Source organism: Miniopterus schreibersii (genome assembly GCF_964146895.1).
Source record: "Miniopterus schreibersii genome assembly, chromosome: 9".
NCBI classification, from domain to species: Eukaryota; Metazoa; Chordata; class Mammalia; order Chiroptera; family Miniopteridae; genus Miniopterus; species Miniopterus schreibersii.
Window position 1 is genome coordinate 73500672 of NC_138118.1, and position 16640 is coordinate 73517311.

The 16640-nt window shown below is 48.1% G+C and overlaps 1 protein-coding gene across 7 annotated transcripts in view; it reads right to left on the reverse strand.

Annotated features, from left to right (window-relative positions):
• Positions 1-5084: 5084 nt before the first annotated feature.
• The window catches only part of OSBPL3 (oxysterol binding protein like 3), a 129087-nt gene continuing 117531 nt past the window's right edge, over positions 5085-16640 (reverse strand). For all 7 annotated transcript variants that reach the window (XM_081147892.1, XM_081147888.1, XM_081147889.1 and 4 more), the window contains 4 exons: positions 15536-15680; positions 11753-11879; positions 9815-9937; positions 5085-8763 (listed from right to left, as the gene is read on the reverse strand). In XM_081147892.1, coding sequence (XP_081004018.1) covers positions 8667-8763; positions 9815-9937; positions 11753-11879; positions 15536-15680 — 492 coding nt within the window. In that variant the 3' untranslated portion in view covers positions 5085-8666. The remainder of the gene's footprint in view (positions 8764-9814; positions 9938-11752; positions 11880-15535; positions 15681-16640) is intronic.

Consider the following 16640-nt stretch of genomic DNA (forward strand, 5'->3'; position numbering starts at 1 on the left):
TCTGAGATGACTTTAAAGTTTAAAATTTTACGGGACTTGGGTTATTTCAAACAATGAAACACCCAGTAACATTCAAGGACCTCCAAAGATGGGGTGGGTAGTGGGTGCTGGTCAAGCTATGGGGTTGCGTTATGGGCGCCATGCTCTTGAACCCTGGGCTGCCTCCTGGCAGGAAGCAGGCCCAGGCGGTGTGCAAGCCGGCACCGAGCAGCAGACAGCAGCTTTCCTTCTCCCACCCCCATCCCTGAAGAGCCCGTCTGCAGTCTCCTGGAAACTCATCAGTGTCAATAAAAAAATGTTTTCATCTTATTTCCCTCGTGAACTCAATTCTGTTCAGGCACTTACAAGCTCTTGGGTATAAACAAACTCGGTTTTTAGTTTCACGTCACTGCTTAAATCATTTGGGCTATAATTCTTTTTTCTGATTTAGACATCTCGAGTTATATAGCTCGTACCTGAAACACATTGAAAAATAATAAATTTGATAGCTTAAGATAAAGTGCTATTATTATTCTTTTATATTTTAGTGCAAATCATAAATCCACATATCTGTGGCCTTCATTTTAATATAGTTTATGACTAATTCATTTTAATTGTGTTCATATTTGACGGCGATTCATGGTGTTCTTCCATTTACTGATTCGTAACCAGTTATTTTCATGTTTTATGGAGACTCTCAGCTTCAGATATGTCATGTACATCTAAAGGATTTTTAAGACTAATTATGTGTCATAGCCATGTTGTAATTTGTCAATATAGCTCCCTCTCTGGCCGGCCTTTATAAGAGCCTTTCTGTGTCTTCTGGAATATTAGTGGCATGAGCCCCTGGGTTTTATAAGAGCCAGGGCGCTTATATATTTAGAGATGAAAATGTGCCCTGGAAGAAACGCTTCCTAGAATCTAATACTCTCCTGAGTTGGCATCACCCCCTTTGTCAGCTATGGAAAACTGTGACTCCCACTGCCTGGGTTTACCAGAAGGCTCAAGTGCCACAACTACGTCTTCCCTTATTCCAGAACTATCTCTGTGCTTTTTCTTCATGGTTCTGATTTCTTTTGTCTTGAATTTCCCCGTGTTTACATAGATGTGTGGCTCTTAGATGCACAAGTCTCCTTGGAAGGCATGGAGGGTCTAAGTTATATGTATGTAGGGCTCACGCTATTTTTTAAGATCAAATATGCTCTCTAAAGGACTTTATGATCTTAGCCTGGCCAGTGTGGCTCAGGGGGTGAGCATCGACCTAGGATCTAGGAGATCTCGGTTCGATTCCCGGTCAGGGCACATGCCCGGGTTGCGGGCTCGATCCCCAGCAGGGGGCGTGCAGGAGGCAGCCGATCAATTACTCTCATTGATGTTTCTATCTCTCCCTCTCCTTCTCCCTTCCTCTCTCTCTGAAATCAATAAAGACATATTAAAAAATACACAGCCCCACACAATAAAAACCTTTATGATCTTAAAAATTATAGACAACCCCAGAGAGCTTTAGTTTATGTAAATTATATCTGTTGATATTTACTGTATTAGAGTCAAACTGAGAAATTGAAAAACATTACTTCATTTAAAATATTGATAATACGCTAACAAAAACATAGTTAAATAAAACAGAACTATGGTCCCCAAAACAAAAAAGTTAGAGGGAAGACTAGCGTGGCTTTATGTTTTTGCCACGGTCATTAATGTCCCGCTTAAAAGACGACAGCGGGATTCTCACACCTGCTCCGCACCGCGCGTGGTGCAGCTTCGGAAAACTCGCTGCACACGTGAGAGAATGTGAAGCGCAAACAGGGCCCTAAAGTTATTATTAGAATATCTTAGACCTCGCAGTCCCCTTCAGTGGGTCTTGCGGGCCCCCAGGGTGCCCAGATCACTTTCTGAGAGCTCCTGGCTTAAAGGCTGAGAGCCCTAGACCCTGGCTTTGTGGGGTCCGAGGCTGTGACCGAGAGCAGCTCCCCCACCCTAGGTCTCAGATGCCTCCCGGGTGAAGTGGGGGTGCTGAGGGAGCCTCGGGCCAGTGATTGCACAGGGCCAGCGACTGCTCAGCACAGCAGCAGCCAGAGACCCTCACAACACCCTTGGGGGTGAACCCGGTTCAGAACTGAGGAAACTGGCAGTGAAAGAGCCAGGGCTCCCCCCCAGGTCTCTGACCGCAGAGGCTGGGCCTTGCGGCCCTGGCGCACACATGCGCGCTGAGGGGTTCTGAGCTGAGCAGGGTTATAAAGAGATTAATGATATGACCGGAGCTTGGGAAGAATCCCTCTGGCAGCAGCTTAGAGAATGGACTGGAAGGAGCCAGGACTGCAGACGGGGCTCCCTTCAGCCAGGCAAGCACTGATGAGGGCTGTGGGGCTGAGGAAGGGGACCTCGTAGGCAGGCTGACTGGGACTCAGCCCCCATGACCGTGGGGATGTAGGGATGAGGGAGACCGAGGAGGATTGTTCACACGAGAAATCCCTGCAACTCTATGTGACAACATGTAGAGTATTGTTAACCAGGGAAGCCTTGGTGTCCAGGGTCAGTCACATAGGCATGGAGCACCCGGGCGGCTGACCCTAGCTACTTAGTCTCCAGTCCCTCCAGAGATCAAACTGACAGCGTGGCCCAAAGCCCCCACTATCAATCACTTTTTTAGCATAAACTATCAGGCATGGCCCAAGTTCCCAGATATACAAAACCTACTTTTGTCAGGAGCAATATTCCAAAGGCTTGGAGGGTATCTCCCAGGAAATGGTCAAGAGCCATTCTCTATCTTTTTTTTCCCCCCATTCAAATGTGCAGGGTTTGAGCCACCCGAGCCTGCTGCCTCACCCGAGTACATACACCGCCTACTCAAGAGCACCTCTTGGGGATAATCGCTCCCTAGGCTTTTCACCGGGGCACGAGATCTGCCCTGTTCATTGCTTTCCTGATCTCAGTTCACAGCAACTCCATCCTCGTGGCTCAGGCCACAGAACTCGGAGTCACCCTCGACCTCTCTCCTCCCACATCCCCAATCCAATCCATCAGCCAATCTCCTTGATTCTATTTTCAAAGTATCTCCGTCTCTTTCTGCTTCCCTCTACTTCCACCCCTCCTCCTGGGCCCAACCACTACCCTCTCTCTGGGTGAGTCTGAGCACCTTCAAACTGGGCTGCCTGGTTTTGCCTGGGGGCCCGTCTACACCAGGGAGCCAGAGGACCCTTAAAAATCGTACATCAAATCATGTCATTCCCCTACTCTAAACCCTTTACTGACTTAATCTCACTCAGAGGAAAAAACAAATCCTCTGTCCCCAAGCGCCTCCCTGACTTAATTCGGATTTACTCCCACACGGGCCTCCTAGGCCGCAGCACACGCCCTGGCTTCAGGCTTGCATTTGCCGTTCCCGCTCTCCCTGCCCATTCCTTCAAGTCCCTTCAAGTCTTGGCTCGGTGAACCCCTCCTTTACCGCTCTATATGACACAAGACAGAAGCACCCTCTATCTTCCGGCCACCGTTCTTGAGTATTTATCCCCACAGCACTTACGCCCCTGTGACACCAAACGTATCTGTCTCTGTGTCGCCTGCCTTCGCCCCCCACCCCCCGCCCCAGGAGCCTCTAAGCTCCAGGAGCACAGAAGCTGCCTCTCTCACGCCTGCGCTCCCTGTAGTTGGCGGGGTGCACGTGTACAGGCAAAGGACCGTATCAACAGGCTGGCAGCAACTGCTCACTCTTGGGTAGCTTTGATTCCACAGCAGCACAGTGGTTCAGAAGCTGACGGCCTTTTCTCAGCATGCAGTGTAATTCTTCCATACGGCCAAGCAATCCCTGTTTTCAGGAGAAAGTAGAGGATAATTTAGGGCAGGTTCTGCAATTGGTAGGTCAGCTCCATGAGCGCAGTGAGGTCTGAGCTCTAAGACCTGCACTGGGGTTGGTTGGGTGGGGGGGAGGGGTGAAGTGGGGGGGGGCGCGCTCCCAGACTCACTTGGGTTCAGCCACCAAGGAGAGTGGAGGCCGGAGGAGACGGAGGCTGGGGTAGTTCTTACTCTGGTCCGGACTTTCCGCAGAGGCCACGCGTCCCTTCAGCTCCTGGTGTCGGCCCTTCATTTAAGTCTCTTGAACTCCAATAGGTGTTGGAATCTCCTGCTGGACCCCCAACTAATACCCCATAAGATGACACCCTTGACTGGTGTCCACTAGGACAGTGTTGGCCTGATTTGCTGGTCACTGATGGCCATCAACTATGTTAATGCTGGTGGTTCCACTGGTACGACTAGAAGATAAAAACCACTAAGTTTCCAAACTAACGGCCTGGAACCTGTACCTCCAAATTTCATTGCCTCCTCAAAGTCAACACCTTGGGATGCTTTAATACCTATTCCTATGATGTTCAATATGTTAAAATATGTTGAGGTGGCCTTTTAAGATTTCCTTTAGTGTTCATACACATTACTTTGAATAATGCTGGAAAATGGTCCTCCTTTGATGTGAAAATGAACAATAATTCCATTGTTTACATGCAAATTTCACTACCTGTTTTCAAAATGTCTTTTATAACATGTTTTTCTTTTCTTTTAAGCCACTCAAGTTTCATGCATTGCTTTTGGTTGTCTCTTTCGAGTTTTGAGGGGTGCAGCGATGGGGCTGGATGTGTAACTCTGCTGTCCTGTGCGCTGTGTAACAACAGCAAATGTATCCGCTGGGTGGAAGGGACCGTCAGTGAAGGCTGAGTGCTCCTGGCTTGCAAAGCGCAGGCTGAGGCAGGGAGGAGAGTCAGCTTTCGGAAGGGCCATTAAATTCTGACAAACAGTCAGCATTTTCCTTTTCCGTGTTAGGACACCCAGAAATAATGCTATTTCCACAACACCCTGGGGTAAAGCGAAGGAGCTCCGGCTGCCTCGGGCGCCCGGTGCTAGGGGACCCCCATTTGTAGTATACCTTGAAAATGTTGGGACCAAAAGTATGGCAAGTACGGTTTCCAAGTTTCTTTATGCCCCAGAATGTTCTTATTTTCAACCCCCATCACTTAAGGTAACCTCGTGTGTTTCTTCCCCAGGCTAGAGCCTTGCTCTGTCCCCTTTCAGCAGCCACATATGCACACCGACCTGGAAACACAAGGACAGAGGTGGCCTTTTCCACAGTATTTATTCAGTCAATTAGCTACATGAGGGGGATAAACAAATTAGTCAAAGTTTTCGGGGGAGGCATAAGGGGGATGAGTGGAAAGGTGGGGGTTAAACAGAACATAATCTTATAAATGGTTTGATGGAAGATTTACAAATATCTATTAAAAAAATAGACTCCTCTGAGGTTAACAGAGGAAGATCGTGGATCACCAGGAATGCAATAAATCAGTGACTTCTGTTCATTGCACCCCCCACACCAGTCTCCAAAAGTGGCTTGCATTTCAGACTGTCACGATTTGCAGACACTCACGTGATACATATTTTCAGTGCCGACAAAGACTAATACTGACTAACATGAATACAACGCAGAGGACCGAGCACAAACCAGCTATCACCTGGTAGCAAAAACAGACTTCTGCTGATGTTAACATCAAAATTAAAGACATTCAAATAAATTAGGCTAATACATTAGAACTATTACTCCTAAGGTCATAAAACCAACTCCCGATGGCTCCTGCGCATGACTCGAAGGCCTGAGGGATCCTATGAGAGCCGGAAGGCATATGTCATTCAGAGAATGTGCACTTGGCCTGTGACAAGGTTCAACAGCCAAGTACAGACTTTGTCGTTTATCATTTTTCTTTCATGGTTAACACTGTTAATAGCAGAACAAGACCCCCTCGTGATAAATCTGGAAAATACAGGTGAAGGGCGGGGCTCGAGGCCGAAGCAAATGACTTACGGGGAGTAATTAAAAAGAGGTTATGAGAAAAGCAACAGCCTAAATGAAGAAAACATTTTAAAAACTGGTTTGTATATGTCTCCCTCCTAGAGAGTCCCACAGGAGGGCATTCTGGGGACTTAATAACGGGACCGCTGTCCTAAAGTGAACTCGGTCTGGTTGATTAGTTCCAGAAGCAGCCTGGCTCCCGGGAGGGGACTGCACACAGTAGCTGCACTGAGACTTTGCTAATACCTTTGATTCAGGCAAATACTAACCTAGGCTCAGCTGCCTGCTACGCTGGGGACGGTTGGCTCCTTCCCCGTGGATCTGAACGGATCTCCTGCAGCTCCTGGGAGTCACTGGCGGGCCCACAGGAACAAGTAAAGTGCGACCTGGTGGACTCACAAAGTCCCACTTCCAAGAATACCTATGTGATTCACCGTAAATTTGGGATGGAATAATCAGGACTAAAATGCAGGTTATAACAAGTATCTCCAATGGTGCAGTGATTGGCATTATTTAATCAGGAGACTCAAAGTCCAGGAAGCCAGATTATTTTACCTCAGTTCTGCCCAAACAATGCCATGCTTCTGTTTTCTTCATCCTAAAAATATAAAATGCCACCGAGCTAAGAATTAGGTGGGAAAGTGCTTTTGAGAACAGGGACTGAAGGGAAGACAAGAAACCATTTCCCCCTCCGGGGAGTTTTAAGATGGTAACATCAGGATGCGCCCCTAAGCTGCTCAAATGTCAGGAGAGCCCTTGAGAGATGCTGGTACCGACTAATAGATTTTAAAATTCGCATACAGTTCTGCATCACATTTTAATTCCTCCCCAACCCCATCCCAAATAAGATGACTACAAAGATGATAACTGTTTTGTGATTCCAAAAAACAAAAGCCATAATATCAGTCAAAATAACAGCATCGAGACAGCATTTCCAAATACTGCAAGACAAAGCTACATCCCTGGAGCCTGCACGTTTAGTTTTTGTGTTTTCTTTTTTGACCAGCCTCTGGAACAGGCCTCTTTCATAGCCAATATTACTAAAGTTCCACATTGACCTTCATACTGCGAAACTAGATCTGCTTTCCCCGAGTACCCTGAAACCTTCAGCTGCTCCTTCCCGCCGGGGAGCGGAATTTGGATCCGTGCTTGGAAAGGAGAGCAAAGCGCAGGCCAACGGGCGGGCCTGGGTCGGTTCACTGCTCAGGAGCGCAGATGCTGTTCACGCTGTGCTCCTCCTGACATCTTGGCGAAACGGAATGGAGGGATGCAACGCTGAATGGGTCGTATATTGTTTTTAAGATGCTAGTCCCCTGCAGATCGTCCTCCACTTTGAAAGTGTGATTCTGCGTAACCGCGTCTTCTGCGCGACCCCGAGGTCACGCTTTCTTTTTTCTGCTGCTGATCCTGCTTCCATTCGCAGCATTCTACATACTCTGAAGTTACTTCAATATCTAAAAAAGGCTTTCGGGAGAAATCTTTTTTACGACGCCGTTTTATTTCGCCCTCCATAGAGTTACTACGGACATTAGGGTCAAAGGCCTAAGAATCAGGCTTTGGTTTCCATGTAATCTGGGCAGACGTTGGAATTGCTTTGATAACACAGTCGAACGACTGCACAAGTTCTATTCTTTGTAATTTGAAACGACACATTTACAAAGACAAAGTTTCCCCTTCAGTAGTTATAATCTGCATTACTCAAGGTTATAATGCTGCAAAACTCACCGAAGAGGGACACGAGGGAGAAGTGTAGGAAGGCGTAAGACACTGGAAGCTGAATCAGAGCACAACACCAAGAACCTTGGTTCTCTACATTTGTCTATAAGGCAGGTGGTCCAACTTTTTATACAAGATCTAGAACACGGTGCTTATTAAGAGGTAGAAAGTACCAAAACAGTATTTTTAAACAATCATTTTGCTAACCTGTTACAAAGTTGTACTGCTGTGTGGAACACGTTGGACGTTTTACACTAAGCTGGAAAATTCCACACTCAGTAGAGATGCGGTCACACAGGGCGGGGAAGCCAGGGGTGGTGGAAGCAGAAAATAGTTTCTTAATGCCAGGGGTTCAGCTCTCACTGAGGAGAAATTTCCTACTGCAGCTCTGGGATTTCACTCTGACATTTAATTAATGGGGGTTTCTTGGGTTAACAACGGTTTCTCTGAGTGACGGTACAATTCTGCACAGAAGGCAATGGAACTAGAGGGAGGGATGAGCTCAAGTGCTTCCTCTTCATGAAGGCGCCATATGCATCTTCTATAAAAACACACATTTCACTAAATGCATGCCCTCCTCTCAACCATCAAAATGCAAATGCAAATATTCTTCAGACTCCAGCACCAGCAGGATGGCTCTGTATGAGCAAGTCAAGAGCTGTCCGAGGCAAAAAAGAGGTTGAGCTACCAAATCAAACTTGGGTAGCATCCGCACGGGTGAGTAGTCCTGGGCATTCTTCTTATTTCTTAGTGCACCTGGGAGACATGGGTTGTTTTTTTCCCCCAACATAATTTTATAAGGCTTACATTTAATCTGAATTTTCCTAACCTTTGGAAAATTAGTGTTAAAGCTTCTTTTGCAACCCACACATTAACATTCAACCTTTCATTTTTATTAAATACTTTATATATAAAAAAAGAAATATCAAGGTGTTCTACATTCGTATAAACAATCATGATAACATTGGAAATTGTATAGAACCCTAACCGAAGAAAATATATACTTGAGTACTTACAATGCTAAGCTAAGCACAGTGATCATTCTAGATAATGTTTTCTAAATATACGGACACAGATCTGTGGCCTGGGAAAGCCAGCACAGGAGAAGCACAGGAACGTATCACCTTCTTCCCCCTTTTCACCACAAGACAGGATGGTCCAGTTTGGAAAAACCAAGATCTTTCCTCAGTTCCAAATAGGTGCCGTTGCTCACCCAAGAGTCATCATCAGATTTCCTGTGAAAGACGAAAGCATGTCTTGGAGGCTCTTGAAAGCACTGTCCTCTCTCCCTCCCCCTCCCCCTCCTTCCTCTCCTACCCTGTTCTCATTCTCACAGGCGTGCAAGGTCCCCCACAGTCCAGGACTGGAGCTGTGAGGAAGCTGGACACCTGGAAGCCTTTTCCTCTGTGTGTTTTTTTTAAATAAATACTTTTACTGATTTTTCAGAGAGAGGGGAAGGGAGAGGGAGAGAGAGAAACAGCGATGCGAGAGTGAAACACCGATCAGCTGCGTCCTGCACGCCCCTGCCGGGGACGGAGCCCTCCACCCGGCCCGTGCCAGCCCCAGCATCCAACCGGCCGCCTTTCGGTGCAGGGGACCATGCTCCAGTGAACTGGCCGCCGCGGCCGGGGCGGGAAACCTTTTTCTCAGTTCTGACTTTGACTTCTCGAACTCAGAGGCTGTGGAACATGCAGCTTCGGTGAGAAGGCAGCTACCCCCTTTGGTGAGACTGAGTAAAAGCTAACCAACCGGGTTGTTCGCATCAAGCGATAAGTTAGCGTTAAAAACAGCAGGAGCAGGAAGCCCCGAGGGTCTGGAGGGACCGGCCTCGGCTCGCTGTTCTTTGCCTAGAGAATCTGTGACGTAAACCAGGAGCAGACGGTGCAGCAGGGTGAACGCTGCGAGGTCCCCCACCCCTGCCCCCCAGGGCTCCTCGGAGGCAGTAGTCTCAGCAGCGTCATTCTTTCAGGGAAATTGCACGCGCGCACACACACGCACACACACACGCACACACACGCACACACACGCGCACACACGCGCACACACGCGCGCACACACGCACACACACGCACACGCACACACACACGCACACACACGCACGCACACGCGCACACACACGCACATGCACACGCACACGCACACACGCGCACACACGCGCACACACACGCACACACACACGCGCGCACACACGCGCGCGCACACACGCGCGCACACACGCACACACACGCACACTCTCCAGACACAGCAGGCGCCCCGGCCCCCACCTGCCCGTCACCCGGGCCGCACCTGAAGAAGCGCGGCCGGTGCTCCACGTTGCTCTCCTCCAGGACCCGCCGCCTGTCCCTCTGCAGCTGCTCGATCCTCTGCTTTTGCGTCTCAGCGGCTTCTATGTTCCCTTCCTCCAGGAACCTGAGGCATCGGGGAAAACACAAAGGAGGCTGAGTGCAGGGAAACGCCACCCCGTGACTGCTGAAGCTGCACGGGTCCGCGCTGGGCACTAAACGCCTTCCCACACGAGGCTCCTCTCCGATCCCTGAACCAGTGTTTTGAGGCCGTTAGGGGAGATATTATGTTTTTAAATTGGCGATATACACATGGGTCAAAAAATTATATCTATAAGAAGTAATTTGGAGCCAAGTTTCTCGCTCACCCTAGTCCCTAAGTCTTTCTGTTTCCTCCCCATCACACTCACCGTCACGCCACCACAGGTAGCCCACTGTTACTAGTTTCCAGTACGTTCTACTAGAAATTCTTTACCCATATAAAGCAAACATTAATATAGATTCTTGCCTCTCCCTCCCTTTTGAAAATATGAATGGTAACATGCTGCATGTCCGGTCCATGCCGTGGTTTCTGTTTTACTTTTTACTGAACAATACAGGGTGGAGCGAAAGTAGGTTTACAGTTATGAGTACTCAAAACACAGTGCTCATTCTTGTATTATTATTTATTAAGTATTGTATTATTTTCCATACAAACAACTGTAAACCTACTTTTGTCCCACCCTGCATATCTGGGAGATCTTTCTTGGTAGCACACAGGCATATTCATTTTTCAATAGCTGCGTAATATTCAATTGTGTGGATATATCTGAATTTATTTAAACAATTTTCCACTGATAGACACTGGGGATGTTCCCAATTTTTTAATGTTACAATTGAGGCTGCAATGAATGACCATGTATATCTGTCATTTTGCACATAGGTTAGTGTACCTGTAAGAAGAAATTTCTAGAAGTGAAATTGCTGGGTTATAGGGTGAGTTTGTAATATATATACAACCAAACCACCCTTTATGGGGATTATAAAATTTAATTGCCACCAGCAATGTTATTCAAGTGCCTTTGCCCCAGAGCCTCAGAGTACATCACACTTTTGAATCTTTGCCATTTGATAGGTTGGTTAAGAGATGGTATGTCAATGGGGTTTTAAGAATGTGCATTTCTTTGAGTGAGATGGAGCATCTTTTCATGTTTAAGGGATAGCTGCATTTCTTATTTTATGACCTGTTCATTTTCTATGTACATTTTTCTAGTGAGTTGATCTTGATTTCTAGAAGCGATTCATGAAATGAGTTGCAAAGACAGATTTCTCAGTTTGTCATTTATCTTTTGACTCTGAGTATGCATTTTATTTACTTCACCATGAAGAAGTGTTGTTGTTATTGTTGGTGTGTGTGTGTATGTGTTTTAATAAAGTCGAATTTCACCCTTTTTTTTCCTTCTGGGTTTTGAGTGTTAATTAGAAAGGCCTTAGGGGAGAGATAATTCTTTCCATTTCACAGAGTAGGAAACTGAGGCTGAGAAAGATTAAAAGACTTTATATGTCACACAACTTGTTGGCAGCAATCAAAGAATCAAAAGTTAGATCTCAGTGCATCAAAATAATTTAAATTCTAGGGGTGGAGGAGGTGGATGCCTTTCACTCTTTCAAATGCACAGTAAGTTTTATTCTTATTGAATACAGGAAAACTCTTAAAGAGAAACATGCTTTTGATATTTCAATAGAAATGGGGCTGCACTGATGACTAAAAGTCATACCACGCATAGCTCTAAGCTGGCTCTTTTCCTTCCACATGGTTGCCTAAAGTCTCCTGCGCCTCTGTTCCTGATGACAGTCTCTCCTTCTCTCTCTCAGGCTCCTCTGGTGGCCTGGGAGTTGTTAAGAACAGTGTTTATAGAAAGTTTTACATCTCTGGAGACAAAGATTGAAAAATAATCCTTACCTTTGGTCTGGCCTAAATCGGGTGTCAGTAGGTGGTAATAAAGTCTTCAACGATGGGTCAAGTTCATTTAATTCTAGTGCAAACTGCGTGAAGCCATAATATTGCTCGTAGCCTTTAGGCATGGGATCTACAAGGTAAAGAGACCATTCACTCCTATCTTGCATTTCATTTACGTTACATTTTAATTCCTTCACCACCACCACCACCCCTTTTTTTTTTCAATCTCAGGCCAGCTATAATATTTCTCTCTCAGCTCTGAATTCTTCCATTTCTATTAGAATAGTTTGGCTAAAAAGAGGGGCTGAGTATTTCCTTATAAATTTTCTTCTCCATATATTTTCTTCTACCTACAAGAATAAGGCCTCCTCTGTGTGGTCACACAGCAAATTTATAAAACACAGTGACATTTCTATACTGTTTAAGCTATAAAAATAATTTGTTACTAAAATAAACATGTTAAAAAGGACTCTAGGTCCCTTTTTCCTGACTAACAAGGGAAGGGGGAGAAAGGGGGAAGAGAGAGGGAGGAAAAGGGAGAGACGGGGAGAGAGGGGGGAGGGAGGAGGGGAAGAGAGAGAGATAGACAGAGAGACAGAGTGACATAGACTGGTTGCCTTCTGTAGGTACCCAGACCAGGGATCGAACCAGCAACCCAGGTATGTGCCCTGACCAGGAATCAAACCAGCAACCCTTTGGCGCACAGGATGACACTCAACCAACTGAGCTGCTCCAGCCAGGCTAGAGAATCCATTATTCATTTGAGAAATGTCAGATTCTCCTAAAGCTCTGTCTACTGCCTAAAATCCTGCTGAACCCCTAGCAAGCGGTCAATGTTATTCTTTCTTCCACACCTGCCCTTCTTTTCACTAACTCTTGCCCCTCCCAATCTCACATATTTTAATTTAAAACCATCTCAGCAGAAGCCAGGAATAAAGATGGGTTATACGGGTGGAAACAATGCCGCTGGAAATAAAGGCGACAGAGACAAGGGGACAGAAAGAAGTAGGGCTGTTGGATCACTGGCATTTCACAGGCTGGGACCACAGGGCTCTCCAGCTGCGTGCGTGCCAGAGATGGACTGAAGTGATTCAGCCGTCCTCGGGCTGCCACTCCCAGGACAGGCCCAGACTGCACAGGCCCGGGGGCAGGGCTGCCTCTGTCTTCCAAAAGGTGGGGCTACCACTGCAGCTTCAACAGGCCAGCTGCCACCACCCTAAGCCTTGGGGACCTGGAGGGCGGGGCTGCTGCCCCAGTGGGCTCAGAGGGCTGGGCATTGAAACAAAGAGGATTACTCTGGATTCTTAAGATCTGATGATGTTTTTCCCTTGCCAGTTTTAGGCGTGCCTGGGGCCTGCCGTCCCTTCCTTCTTTCCTACGTCTCCCCTTTGGAACACCGATGCTAGGCCTGCCCCACCACTGTACTCGGGAAGCACATTTTGGTTTCAGAGGCTCACAGTGGGAGAGGATGCATCGTACCCCAAGTCTCACCCATTCCTGACTTAGATGATATGTAGATGAGACTTTGGACGTTAGAGTTGATGCTGAAATAGACTTGGGTGGCTATCGGGATGTAATATATATATTTTGCATGTAAGAAGGACATGAATTTGGAGGGCTAGAGGCAGAATGTTATGAACTGAATGTATCCGCCCCAAATTCACAGGATGAAGCCCTACCCCCACTGTGGCTGTATTTGCAGATGGGGCCTCTAAGGAAGTAATGAAGGTTAAGTGACGTCAGAAGGGTGGGGCCCGCATCTGGTGGCTGTCTGCAAGCCAAGCAGGGATCCCTCACCAGAACCCAAATTTGCCAGTACCTTGATCTTTAATTTCCCAGCCTCCAGAACTGTAAGAAAATAAACTTCTATTGTTTAGCCACCCAGTGTGTGGTATTTGGTTATAGCAGTCCAAGCAGATTCATGTAGGTGTATTGCCCTGGCTTGAATTCCAGCTAAAAATCAAGCTAAAAATGCCCATATTTACATATTGGGTAAATCAAACATAGACTAATAAAATCACCATAGCCTGGGCTCTCGTCATTCCATATACGAATACAAATGCTTCCCGTGAACTTTATAGCAGAACCATTTTTTTGAAGTTTCAGAAGTCCTTTTTGTCAAATTTTAGGTCTAATTCTCTGTGTGTCCCAAGCACGAAAATCATATCAAAGCTTCCCAATGTGCCTTCAAAAATCTACCCAGTCTCGATCCACCAGAGTGAAGACAGTGGTTTTCCCTGGAGATGGACCAGGGATGCTCACGGCCAAGGAAGAAACAAAGTCAGTGAATAACGAAGACGACAAGAACAACAGCTTTTACAAGTGTTCTTTTGTCAAGGTTCTACTTGACCATCCAGAAAGGATGGCAGCTCTGCTCTGTGATACACACTTCAACCAAAGGAAGGTGATGTTTCACTCGCAGAGTCTCACGTGTGCCCCTGCACCCCTGCAGCTAGGAAGGCGGCCGCTGGAAGGCGGCCACAGGGCCACCTCTGTGGTGGAGGACGGTGTGGCTGCCACCCACCGAAAGAGACACTGTTGGCTGCCTCTTCCGCGGTCACCTCCCTTCCTTACTTGCCAATGGAAACTGCTCTGGTCAGGTGGCACTGTGTCCCCTAGAGGATGAATCCAAACCCATCTGACTCTCCCCTGCCTACCCAGTTGCCCAGGATTGGTGTGGGATGGGTCTGGACCCCCTTCAGGCTGACAAAATGTAAATACGCATTTGCTGGGGGACCCTAGGAAACGCCTCATTCCTGAGAAAAGAGGCACAAGTGGAGAAAGCCCATTTGCCCTCTTTTCCCTGCTTGGTGAGCTGTGATGTGGGGATAAGGTATTGACCCGTGACAACCATGTACGTCCACGAGGGAGACATCACTGTCATACTGGGAGTGACATAAGGTGCCCTCAAGGATCGGTGCTCCTGACACAGGCAAGCGCCTCTCTCCAACCTGGGGCCACCCACCCCCCCACTCACTGTTAAGTATCAGCCCCTATCCTCATGGTTTGAGCCACTATTAGAATAGCTTCCCGTCCTGTCTGGATCAGCCCACAGCATCCTAATGGTGGCCTCTCACAACAATGGTTTCAAAACGTGACCATGACGGGGAAACATACTTATCAGAGTAGATGAGCTAAGGGTCGGACACGTCCTGGGGACCTGTTAGGAGGGTCTGGCTTCCCCAGCCCTCCTCCCGCAGCTGCTTCAAGGGCTCCGCATCCTCGCGGGGGGATGACAGGAGTGACCAGAGAGGCTCGTGGTGCTGGACAGATGGATGGGGGGGGATCCCTAACTCCTGTGGAACCCCCGGGTCACCCTGCTTTTCCGGCATCATGTTTCCCTTTGTCCTATTCTAGACCGACTTCTCGTACTGGGCTGACACCCCTCTGTGCCCAGCACAGGCACAGGAGTGACGCCAGCCGCCTGCATTAGCAACGGCCTGGGTCTGGGATTAAGGGCCCAGCACCGCCCAGCGCGGGAGGCGGGGCTGCTGCGCCCGGGAGCGAGTCTGAGGCGGGATCAGGTGGATGACGGGCGGGCCGGGCGCAGGGCGCGCGGGGGCGCGGGGGGCGCAGGGCGCGCAGGGGGCGCCCACCCAGCTCAGAGCCGGCGCGAGGCGCCGCTGCCCGCACCCCCTCCGCGTCGAGGCTCCGCTGGCCACGCCCCCGCCCGCCCACCCCCTCCCCCCTCCCCTCCCCCCTCCCCATCCTCCCCTCCCCTCCCCATCCCCCCCTCCCCTCCCCATCCCCCCCGCCCATCCCCTCCCCATCCCCCCCCCTACTCACTGGCCCTCCACACGCAGGCGGAGGAGGCGGCGCCGCCGCAGTAGATGCTCTCGTGCCATTTCCCGAAGAGCCGGTGCACGGGGTTCCCACGCCGGTCAAACACCGTGCCTTCGATCTCGCGCGAGTTGGTGCTCCAGTACTTCGCCTGGGATTCAAACAAGAGGGGTCCGTTTAGTGTTTTGGGGTCAACTTATTATAGATATTGAGAAGTTTGTGTTTTGTTTTTTAAAAGGAAACAGAAAGAACCAGAAGGATAATCCTACATTGCATATCGTTTGCCAGTTCTGGATTCTATTTCTTTTTTTTTAATCACACTTTTAATTATTTAATAAAAATTAAAAGCTAACCCATTTTTTACAGCTTGCATCTCAGCGAGCCAACATCTGGTACACTTGTGTATGTGTAAGGTACATATATATTTTTTCTACCTTTTCTACATGCAGAGTAAGAAGGAAAAGCTCAGTTCTTCTGCCAAATAGCGCGGTTGGCCCGTAAGCCCCCTCCCTCTGGAACCGCTGCTCCCTGGCTCTCACTGTGGCTCTGACTATTGCAATTTAAAAGAAATATAACTCCAAATAAAAAAAGAAAATAAATAAAAGAAATATAACTCATGTCACTTTTTTCTCTAAAGGAACATGACAGTCTTTTGCAAACCATTACACGTGGCTGCTTTGTAAACCCAACTTTTCAGTTTCTTCTATCATCCGCGCCCCCCCACCCAATCTAGATCAGTTCATCCAACCCCAGGAGCCTTCCGGAACCCCTATTCGCATCGTGGTTGGTCCTGGTCCGAGAGCTCGGCTCAGCCGGGAGGGCTTGTTCAGTGCCGCACCGCGCCCAGCAGAGGGAGCTCCAACTCCCTACAGTGGATATTCTCAAATCTCCCAGTTACCTGGCTGCACGGTAAGAAATCTCTACCAAAAACTGGGAAGGCGTCACTCCACAAATCAAAAATCCTAGTACTATTTTCAGCCAAAACAGAATCTATATTTGGAAACCAAAACAGCTGAGTGGCATTTCCAGGCCACATTCCAAGTCTGTGGTAAATATGGGAGGAAGGGCAGGCACAGCAGCATCTCCGCCTGAATCAGAGATTTAAAAGGGA